The sequence below is a fragment of the Aulonocara stuartgranti genome (genome assembly GCF_965226115.1).
Source record: "Aulonocara stuartgranti genome assembly, chromosome: 20".
Lineage (NCBI taxonomy): Eukaryota > Metazoa > Chordata > Actinopteri > Cichliformes > Cichlidae > Aulonocara > Aulonocara stuartgranti.
The window spans coordinates 16,872,950-16,884,285 of NC_138956.1; the positions used below are offsets into that span (position 1 = coordinate 16,872,950).

At 49.3% G+C, this 11,336-nt stretch overlaps 1 protein-coding gene across 1 annotated transcript; it reads left to right on the forward strand.

Moving 5' to 3' along the window:
• Positions 1 to 4,716: 4,716 nt before the first annotated feature.
• On the forward strand, positions 4,717 to 8,376 carry LOC309697169 (piggyBac transposable element-derived protein 4-like). The gene is made up of 3 exons (XM_082518862.1): positions 4,717 to 6,009; positions 6,202 to 7,139; positions 7,229 to 8,376. The coding sequence occupies exons 1-3, from the start codon at positions 5,880 to 5,882 to the stop codon at positions 7,775 to 7,777; spliced, it is 1,617 nt and encodes a 538-aa protein (XP_082374988.1). The 5' UTR covers positions 4,717 to 5,879; the 3' UTR covers positions 7,778 to 8,376.
• Positions 8,377 to 11,336: the final 2,960 nt, after the last annotated feature.

The window sequence follows — 11,336 nt, forward strand, 5'->3', positions numbered from 1 at the left end:
CAAGGGGCAGTACCCTCCATGGAGAAGGAGGCTAGAGGGCAAGATCAAAGTAGCACGGAGGGAGGTTAGCCAACTAACGGAGTTGCAGAAAGGTGCGACAAATAAGGTGCCTAAGAAATACAGCAAGTTGTCCATACCTGAGGCCTTGGAAACTGCCAAGCAAAGACTCACAGCCTTGGCCAGCCGCTTGAGGAGGTACACCAGAGAGATAGAAGGCAGGAGAATAAACCAGCTGTTCTCCACAGAACCAGCAAAGGTGTACTCTCAGTGGCAAGGGAACAATAAGAGAACAGCACCACCAAGGCTGGAGACGGAGCAATACTGGAAGAGCATATGGGAGAAGGATGCAACCCATAACGGCAATGCTCAGTGGCTAGAGGATCTGAGGGCAGACCACAGCGACCTCCCTGAACAGGGTCCAGTAACCATCACAGTGGCAGATATCCAAGAAAGGGTCTCCAGTATGAAGAGTTGGACAGCACCAGGGCCCGACATGGTTCACGCCTACTGGCTGAAGAAGCTGACTGCACTCCACGAGCGTCTGGCAGCACAAATGAACCAGCTGCTAGTTAACGAAAGACACCCGGAATGGCTAACTGAAGGCCGGACGGTCCTGATCCCCAAGGACCCCAAGAAGGGACCGGTCCCCTCCAACTACCGACCAATAACCTGCCTCAGTACTACATGGAAGCTCCTGTCAGGCATCATATCGGCTAAGATGAACAGGCACATGGGTCAATACATGAGCGGGACACAGAAAGGAATTGGCAAGAATACCAGTGGTGCAAAACACCAGCTACTGGTAGACAGAACAATCAGCCGAGACTGCAAGACCAGACTGACCAACCTGTGCACTGCCTGGATTGATTACAAGAAGGCCTATGACTCAATGCCCCACAGCTGGATACTGGAATGCCTAGAATTGTACAAGATCAATGGGACCCTAAGAGCCTTCATCAGGAACTCAATGGGGATGTGGCGTACAACACTAGAGGGCAACTCCAAGCCCATAGCACAAGTTACCATCAAGTGCGGGATCTACCAAGGAGATGCTCTGTCCCCACTGCTGTTCTGCATAGGCCTGAACCCCCTCAGTGAGATCATTAACAAGACTGGCTACGGATACCGACTACGGAACGGAGCAGTTGTCAGCCACCTCCTGTACATGGATGACATCAAGCTGTATGCCAAGAGTGAACGAGACATCGATTCACTGATCCACACTACCAGGCTATACAGCAATGACATTGGAATGTCGTTCGGACTGGAGAAGTGTAGTCGGATGGTAACAAAGAGAGGGAAGGTAGTCAGAACTGAGGGGATTGAACTACCAGAAGGCAACATTGCAGACATAGAGGACAGTTACAAGTACCTGGGGATCCCGCAGGCAAATGGGAACCATGAAGAGGCCGCTAGAAAGGCTGCAACCACCAAGTACCTGCAGAGGGTCAGGCAAGTCCTGAGGAGTCAGCTGAATGGTAAGAACAAGATCCGGGCCATCAACACATACGCCCTGCCCGTGATCAGGTACCCTGCTGGGGTAATAAGCTGGCCAAAGGAGGAGATAGAAGCCACTGACATAAAGACAAGAAAGCTCCTGACCATGCATGGAGGGTTTCACCCCAAGTCCAGCACCCTGAGGCTGTACGCTAAGCGGAAGGAAGGGGGCCGGGGACTGGTGAGTGTCAGCACCACAGTCCAGGATGAGACAAGGAACATCCAAGAATACATTGGGAAGATGGCCCCAACTGACCGAGTGCTCAGTGAATACCTCAGGCAGCAGAAACCCAAGAAAGAGGAGGGAGACGAGGAACCATCATGGAAGGACAGGCCCCTGCACGGTATGTACCACCGGCAGATAGAGGAGGTGGCTGATATCCAGAAATCCTACCAGTGGCTGGACAAAGCTGGACTGAAAGACAGCACAGAGGCACTAATCATGGCAACACAAGAACAAGCTCTGAGCACAAGATCCATAGAGGCTGGGGTCTATCACACCAGGCAAGACCCCAGGTGCAGGCTGTGTAAAGATGCCCCAGAGACTATCCAGCACATAACAGCAGGGTGCAAGATGCTAGCAGGCAAGGCATACATGGAACGCCATAACCAAGTGGCCGGCATAGTGTACAGGAACATCTGTGCCGAGTATAACCTAGAAGTCCCGAGGTCAAAATGGGAGATGCCCCCAAGGGTGGTGGAGAATGACCGAGCTAAGATCCTGTGGGACTTCCAGATACAGACGGACAAAATGGTGGTGGCTAACCAACCGGACATAGTGGTGGTAGACAAACAGAAGAAGACGGCCGTAGTGATCGATGTAGCGGTTCCCAATGACAGCAATATCAGGAAGAAGGAACACGAGAAGCTGGAGAAATACCAAGGGCTCAGAGAAGAGCTCGAGAGGATGTGGAGGGTGAAGGTAACGGTGGTCCCCGTGGTAATCGGAGCACTAGGTGCGGTGACTCCCAAGCTAGGCGAGTGGCTCCAGCAGATCCCGGGAAAAACATCGGAGATCTCTGTCCAGAAGAGCGCAGTCCTGGGAACAGCTAAGATACTGCGCAGGACCCTCAAGCTCCCAGGCCTCTGGTAGAGGACCCGAGCTTGAAGGATAAACCGCCCGCAGGGGCGTGCTGGGTGTTTTTTTAATGACTATATCTAAGGCCAAGGCAAGAGAGGCAAGAGGAAACAAAAAAAGAGGTGTTGGTGGTGGGGTGGGGGTAGAAATGGGGGGATTGAAATAAAATAGAAATGCACAATGTATCGCCCACTGATGCACCTGTGAGAGCGAAAAAACAAACAAAAGAAAACAAACATATAGCACCTGGAACACAAAAAATCTGAAAGTACACAGTGTGTGTGCTTGTGTATCCAGCAGCAGAAGGGGCAAGGCTCCAAATGGGGTGACTATGACGAAAGGGTGAGAGTCCCAGAGGACCGGGTGCAATGTGCAGTCAACCCTGCTAGAGGCCAGCACCCTAGTACAAGTTGAGAGCAGGGTCCCAGGACCCCAGGCACCTCCCCTGGCACCTCCCCAGTCACCTCCCCTGGACCTCCCCTGATAAAGGGGAGGTCCCCTGATACAGGGGAGGTCCAGGACAACACAACAACCCGAGCCACCAAGGAAATGAGATAACGACCACACTAGAACATCCAGACACGCAGACCAGGACCAACAAGCATCCACGGGAGGGGCAGAAGCATCCAGTGACCATGTGTCCTGGGGCCAAGGCCTAGCAAGCCCCAGGCCCGCCATACACACACACAGACATTGTTACGGCCATAGCAGGGCCTCTCTCTCCTGAGGGTGCCTGTGTGGGCGTGTCCCACTACCTCCTACCTGAGATGCCACCTTTCCCTCCGGCGCAGCTGACTCCCATCAGCAATTAAGGGTATTTAAGCCCAGAGCAGGGTGAGCTCTGGGCCAGAGTGCCATTTGTGTGGGTACAGCTAGTGAGCTGAGTGTTTTTGCAGTGTTTCCAGCTGGTGAGCTGTGTTTTGTGGTTGTCAGCTAGTGAGCTGCGTTTTCCTTTTGACATTTTGCATTACTGACCAACGCCTGAGTTTTGTTTGTGTTACTTTTATGGTGATAGCGGCTTGTCCGTCTCTTTTAGTTGAATTACTTCAATAAAACTGTTTTATTTAACTGTTTCGCCTCCTTGACTCCTTTTTCTGACCCGGTCACTTTTGTTACTTCCCCCTCCCCGCCTAGACCCCCCAGGGGAACGTAACAAGTGGGGGCTTGTCCGGGATAATTGAAAAGGGAGTTCTGTGTTGAATTTGTTTTTTTTGTTTGTTTGTTTTTTTTTATTATCTCGCTTTGGCACCTTTTAGAGTTTCCTAACTTCCCAGTTAAGGTAGGTGAGTGTCCAGCTGAGCTTTCCAAGTTCCTCCTTCGGGCACTCTTTTGTTATTTTGCCTTTATTTTTGGAGTAATCCTGGGTGGGGATTAATTCTGTCGGGGGTAGGCAATTCAGGGCTCCGGTCGCTGAAGTTCTGCCTTTAAAGTTGCCTCGAGCCCAGCACGCTCCGGAAGATAGACAGGGCAAGGTTTTGGAACTGGGTAAGTTGTTTTGTTAACGTGTGTGTGGCGGGAGGTAAGTTGGTCAGCTAAAGTAAGTTGTGTAGTGGTCTGTTAATTGTCTTACTTAGGTTGTGTTTTTCTAACTCTTCACCATCCCAAAATGGTTGACACAGCTGCTAGTGTACAGGTGTCTAGAGGCTCGTTTGTGAGCAATAACATTCACCTGGTTCCAGACTTCTGTGAATCCAGTGTTCACAGCTTTTTCAGTGTGTTCGAACGCCTGGCAACTGCACTGCAGTGGCCTCAAGATGTGTGGGGGGTGATGTTGCCGTGTCGGTTGACAGGTAAGGCTCAAGAAGCGTGTTCTGGTCTGTCTAGGCAGGACGGCCTGGTTTATGGAAAGATCAAAAGTGCCGTCCTCCAAGCCTATGAACTGGTACCTGAGGCCTATAGGCAGCATTTTCGAGGGTTGGAGTTGGCACAGGGACAGTCCTATCTTGACTTCGCCAGGGAGAAGGCGAGGCTCTTTGATAGGTGGTGTGCGGCAAGCCAGGATAATGATGTGGGGTCCATACGTGAGCTTATGCTGGTGGAGGATTTTAAAAACTCTGTTCCTAAGTCTGTGGGCCTTTATTTAAGTGAACAGAGGGTTACAACTCTACAGCAAGCTGCCACCCTGGCAGATGAGTTTAACACTGGAATTCCCAGCTTCTACCGTTCTACCTTTAAAAGCCGGAGAGCAGTCAAGTCAAGAAGGCTTCTACCTGAGACCCCCGCGGAGTCATCATTTTGCGTTTCTACCTTTAAAAGCCGGAGAGCAGTCAAATGCTGGAAGTGGAAGCTAAATTGGCTAGTCATTCATATGTATATTGGGTCGTTACCTAGGAATTCTGGAGGGAGGGGATTGGGGGAGAAATCAACACACATGAGTCTAGGTCCTTTGTTGCTGACATTTATTGATAAAAACAGTAGTTTCATTTCATGTTATTTCCTTTTTCATTTCAAGCAAGGAAGTGGATGTAGTTAGTAAGTAAGATATTTCAGACATTATTCTGACACAGAGGAGGAGATACTGGAATTATAATTAGTATCTATGCATGCATTTGTGATTTTGTTTGACCTTCCCATTGCTTACAGTACAAAAAACCAACCATTTGTACACATATGTACTAATAATAATAAAAAGTGAGTGCAACACTGCAACCCATCACCCCGTCGTTCAGTGGTCGTTGATCAGTGGTCCATTGTGGCACCATTCAGAGCACTGGTACAATAGTACCAGCAAGATATGGGAAGACATTGCAAATGTACTTGGATTTTAGGTTGCAAGCCACCCAAAACTTGATCCCAAACTTGTCAGGTTTACTTGCAATATACTGCAGGAAACCCGTCACCCCGTCGTTCTGTGGTCCATTGTGGCACCACTGATCAACGACCACTGAACGACGGGGTGACGGGTTGCATTGTTATGTGGTCACACCCCCGTCGTTGATCAGTGGTCCATTGTGGCACCATTCAGAGCACTGGTACAATAGTACCAGCAAGATATGGGAAGACATTGCAAATGTACTTGGATTTTAGGTTGCAAGCCACCCAAAACTTGATCCCAAACTTGTCAGGTTTACTTGCAATATACTGCAGGAAACCCGTCACCCCGTCGTTCTGTGGTCCATTGTGGCACCACTGATCAACGACCACTGAACGACGGGGGTGTGACCCCGCTGATCAGTGTGACCTGACCCCACTGATCAATTGTGATCAAGGGTATATATATGATACAATCTCACTGCACTTAGCCTAACCCTTCATTGCCCTGAAGAATCCTGTGGTGTACGGACCTCCTCTCCAAGGAAAGAAAATGCAGAGAAGACTCACCACCCAGCAGGCGTTGGAAATGATCCTGGCGGAAGTCGACCCTTGTGACTCGGATGGAGAAGACCTAGAAGTTCAGCCGGATTCGGACTCAGAGCTGTCTGATCAGTCTTCCGGTTAGTTTCATTTCATGTTATTTCCTTTTTCATTTCAAGCAAGGAAGTGGATGTAGTTAGTAAGTAAGATATTTCAGACATTATTCTGACACAGAGGAGGAGATACTGGAATTATAATTAGTATCTATGCATGCATTTGTGATTTTGTTTGACCTTCCCATTGCTCACAATTTGAATTTGTTCACACTGCAGATGAGGAGACTGCTTCTCCACCGAAAAAGAGAGCTTGTTTGGGGACTGAGACAGCGAAAGATGGCACAGTGTGGCGTGAAGAACATGTGGGGACCCGTCTCCCTTTCACCCCTATAGAACCGTACGCTGCAGATGGAGAGCCAACGGCTAAGGCCAGGAGAAGTATCTTGAGTCGCCTTCAGAGCTTCCTGTGTTTCATCACTCTTGACATGCTTCGTAGCATTCAAGAATGGACTATTCAACATGCACAGCAAACGGAGCATGTTTGTTGGTTCATGGACCTCCCTGAACTAATGGCATTTATTGCTATTGTCATCTTGCGGGGGGTTTACAGGGTTCCATCTGTAAATGACTGCTGGTCAGCAAACCTGGGAAACCCACAGATAATTGGAACTATGGCACGAAACCGCTTCCAAGACATCATGCAACACCTACGCTTTGATGACAAGTCCACCCGCTGTGATCGAGCAAAGACTGATAAGTTCGCAGCAATTTCCAGTGTGTGGGGATCATTTGTCACCAACTGCATCACGTGCTACAACCCTGGTCTACATATCACCATCAATGAACAGCTTTTCCCATCAAAAACTCGGTGCAGTTTCCTGCAGTATATTGCCAGTAAACCGGACAAGTTTGGGATCAAGTTTTGGGTGGCTTGCGACCTAAAATCCAAGTACATTTGCAATGTCTTCCCATATCTTGGCAAGGACCCCAATCGTCCCACTGGGGAGAGACTTTCCGAAAATGTAGTTATGAGGCTGATGGAACCATTCCTGGACAAGGGCAGAAATGTTACCACTGACAATTTTTTCACATCGCTTTCACTTGCGCAAAAACTTCTTAGACGGAAAACCACCATCCTCGGCACAGTCAACAAGATTCGCAGGGAAATTCCTCAATCCACTAGACAGACAGATCGCAATGAATTCACCACTCAGGTATGTTGCAGGTCTTTTGTGGTTCTATGTTTATGTGTTTCATTGTGTGTAAAAGGGCTATGGAATTAACAATTTATCTTATTTCTTAGGTGTTTTCAACCTCTGCTGCCACGCTGACGGCGTATGCGGCCAAACGGAAGAAGACAGTATATATTCTTAGCAGCATGCACAGCGTGGTTCAGACCGAAAACACTACCAAAAGGAAGCCAAACACTGTCACCCTTTACAACAAGACAAAGTGTGGCGTGGATGTGATGGACCAGATGGTTCGGGAGTACACTGTCCGCAAAGGAACACGGCGCTGGCCAGTTGCCGTGTTTTATAACATGATTGACATGGCAGCACTGAATGCACATGTGCTGTATCAAGAATGCACCGGGACGAAGGAAAGACGGGTGGACTTCCTGGTAGCCCTTGCAACCGAATTGGCTCACTCTCATGTAGCTGCGAAGAAGGAAAGAAAAGAACAGTTGCTTCGGACACAACCCTCCACACCGAGCCCTGGAAAAAGGGCCACGTGTCAGGTCAAACACAGATGCAAAAAAAATCAGGCCACTGTGCGATGTGTTCACTGCTACAGGTACACATGTGGTAAATGCAGGCGACAGATACCGTGGCAGTGCCAGGATTGTGAGTGATTGCTGAAAATGTTGTAATGTACTCACTCAATTTTTGTTATTATTTGTAAACATGTGTACAAACGGTTGGTTTTTTTTCTATTTTCATCAATAAATGTCAGCAACAAAGGACCTACATGTGTGTTGAGTTCTCCCTAAGATGGCATACTGAAACACTCCAAGTGTTTGCAAGTAAACCTGACAAGTTTGGGATCAAGTTTTGGGTGGCTTGCAACCTAAAATCCAAGTACATTTGCAATGTCTTCCCATATCTTGCTGGTACTATTGTACCAGTGCTCTGAATGGTGCCACAATGGACCACTGATCAACGACCACTGAACGACGGGGTGACGGGTTGCAGTGTTGCACTCACTTTTTATTATTATTAGTACATATGTGTACAAATGGTTGGTTTTTTGTACTGTAAGCAATGGGAAGGTCAAACAAAATCACAAATGCATGCATAGATACTAATTATAATTCCAGTATCTCCTCCTCTGTGTCAGAATAATGTCTGAAATATCTTACTTACTAACTACATCCACTTCCTTGCTTGAAATGAAAAAGGAAATAACATGAAATGAAACTACTGTTTTTATCAATAAATGTCAGCAACAAAGGACCTAGACTCATGTGTGTTGATTTCTCCCCCAATCCCCTCCCTCCAGAATTCCTAGGTAACGACCCAATATACATATGAATGACTAGCCAATTTAGCTTCCACTTCCAGCATTTGACTGCTCTCCGGCTTTTAAAGGTAGAAACGCAAAATGATGACTCCGCGGGGGTCTAAGGTACTACCCCGAAATGACTGCTCTCCGGGGGTGTAAGTGTTAAGCTGACTCATACAGCAAGTGCGGTAGGACAGGATATCCCTCTGCACTATAGCGCAGCCTGGACAGGTAAAAGTGGGCCAGCTAAGAAGGAAAACGCAGTTATGGTGTTAAGACCTAGGCCCAAACTGTGTTTTTTCTGTCACAAGCCTGGCCATGTGGTTGCCAATTGTGTCAGACTGGCACTCAAACAGAAAGCCCACTCAACACGAAAGGGGCCTGTTTTGAGTAAAGTCAGTCGTGGCTCTCAAACTGACAAGCCTGCCAGGCCTACTAAAAGGCTAAACCTGGAGCACAGTTGCTCGGTAGCATCCCTAGCATACCCTACTTGCCTACTGGTGATGGCCAGAGGGGCCGATGGCGCGATATGGCAGCCTCGCTTCTGTCAGTCTGCCCCAGGGCAGCTGTGGCTACAACTGTAGCTTGCCTCCACCAGTGTATGAATGTGAGAGTGAATGAATAGTGGTATTGTAAAGCGCTTTGGGTGCCTAGAAAAGCGCTATATAAATCCAATCCATTATTATTATTATTATTATTATCCCGTAACCAGTGTACGAGGCCAACTAACCCTGAGCTGCCGCTGGTTGACCCTTTTTTCCGGTTCATGTTTAAAACCACCCTTCAGATCTGCACCTTTTGCTAACAATCATGTCTGTGTTTCAGTGAAGCCTGTTAGCTGCCTGCTGGGTTCTCCACACGTGATGGTTCGAAGCCCCGGCTATCCCATGGGACACTGTTTCGAGGGTCTGGGGCCACTCTCATAATGTGGTGAACCCACTGAGATGGGATTGGCAGCTCCCGCAGGAAATGCCTAACCGTTGCTACGCGGTTTGGTAGGTGGAAAGCCTGCAATTTCGTCATGGCACGGCTGTGGACTCGCTTTTGGTTATGGTAATTTGACAAACCATGGGTTTGCATTTATGGGAAGGGGTGTTACGGCCATAGCAGGGCCTCTCTCTCCTGAGGGTGCCTGTGTGGGCGTGTCCCACTACCTCCTACCTGAGATGCCACCTTTCCCTCCGGCGTAGCTGACTCCCATCAGCAATTAAGGGTATTTAAGCCCAGAGCAGGGTGAGCTCTGGGCCAGAGTGCCATTTGTGTGGGTACAGCTAGTGAGCTGAGTGTTTTTGCGGTGTTTCCAGCTGGTGAGCTGTGTTTTGTGGTTGTCAGCTAGTGAGCTGCGTTTTCCTTTTGACATTTTGCATTACTGACCAACGCCTGAGTTTTGTTTGTGTTACTTTTATGGTGATAGCGGCTTGTCCGTCTCTTTTCAGAGCGTTCTCACTCCCGAGGCGTAACATGTCGACGTTTTGTCACGTCCCGCGGCGTTCCTGAGGAACGCGAAAGGAGACCTTCGGCGTTCTTATGGTACGCGGCGGGTTATGGCTGGAATCCAGTGCAATGACGCTCCCGCGGTAATAGACGTTCCAGCCCTGTATTCCAGCCCTAAACCTAACCTTATCCCTAGCCCTGACCATAACCTTATTCCTGACCTTAACCAGGACTATAATGATGTTAAATAGCGTGGTTCTAGGCGATTTGAAGAAAAAGAGCAAACATGTGTAGATTCAGTCCAGACGGTTCCAGAGGTCGTCATTTAGGAACGTGGTGGGTAGCCGAAAACGTAATATGGTGACGATTTGTCACCTAGCGTAAAATGTTACGCTTTGGGAGTGAGAACGGGTTGCTCTTTTAGTTGAATTACTTCAATAAAACTGTTTTATTTAACTGTTTCGCCTCCTTGACTCCGTTTTCTGACCCGGTCACTTTTGTTACTTCCTCCTCCACGCCTAGACCCCCCAGGGGAACGTAACAGACATACACACACACACCATTCTCACCCACCCACTGGTGCCAAACAGAAGGACAAGGACACATGTGGACACATTGATAACCTCTCTCCTGTGGCGTCGGTGAGCAGATGCCGCCCTGTAGCAAATCTGGACAAAGCCAAAGCACGCCACAAACTGCCTATAGACCTGGGTCCCAGGCAGGGTGTGTGAAACAGGAGTATAGGAAGATGCCCCTCAATGTTGAAGGTGCGATGTTGAGCTGGTGTGTTGTAGAGTGTGACTGTACTGGATGAGTATGGATGAGCGTTGAGTGTTGTTAAAATTCAGTTCACCTTCACACACCCCTGTTCTCTGCAGCCTGTTGGAGCGGGGGGGTCTGGGTGCAGTTTCCCCCTCCAGGGGCAAGGGTACCTAGACCTGGGGTATAGAGTACGCTTGGGGGGTGTGATTGTGTATTGTACAGTGTCTCTTTATGTCTGTCTCCACGTTGGGTGAGTGTTGAGTAATTGCATATGAGAGCATGAGGGTGGGAATGGATGTCTGTATCTGTGTGTGCCTGTATGTCAGTGTCTATATGTCAGGTTGGGTATCAGACGCCACCGCTCTAGGGACATCTTAGGCCCTCCAAGGTATGGAGGCCTATCTCGCCCCACCACTCCCCCTGCCAGTGGCAGATGCCCTCAGACATCGGTGCGTTGGTGGTTCTTTGTGTCCGGGGATGGGCGTCCAGGTACACACCGGCTCACTCCTTGGTGGCTGCTTGTCGGGGCCTGGAGCCTGGGGCTCGCTCGGGCCACTTTGGGGGTGGGGTGCCCCCGGCCTCTCGGCCTGGGGCTCAGTCACTCTGGCACAGCTGGCTGCCGGCGGAGCTCACGGGCACGTCACTGCAACCCCCCCTGGCTTCTGCTCTGCGGCTGCTGAGTAACCCCTCATCTGGGGCTCTCCTCAGCTCTT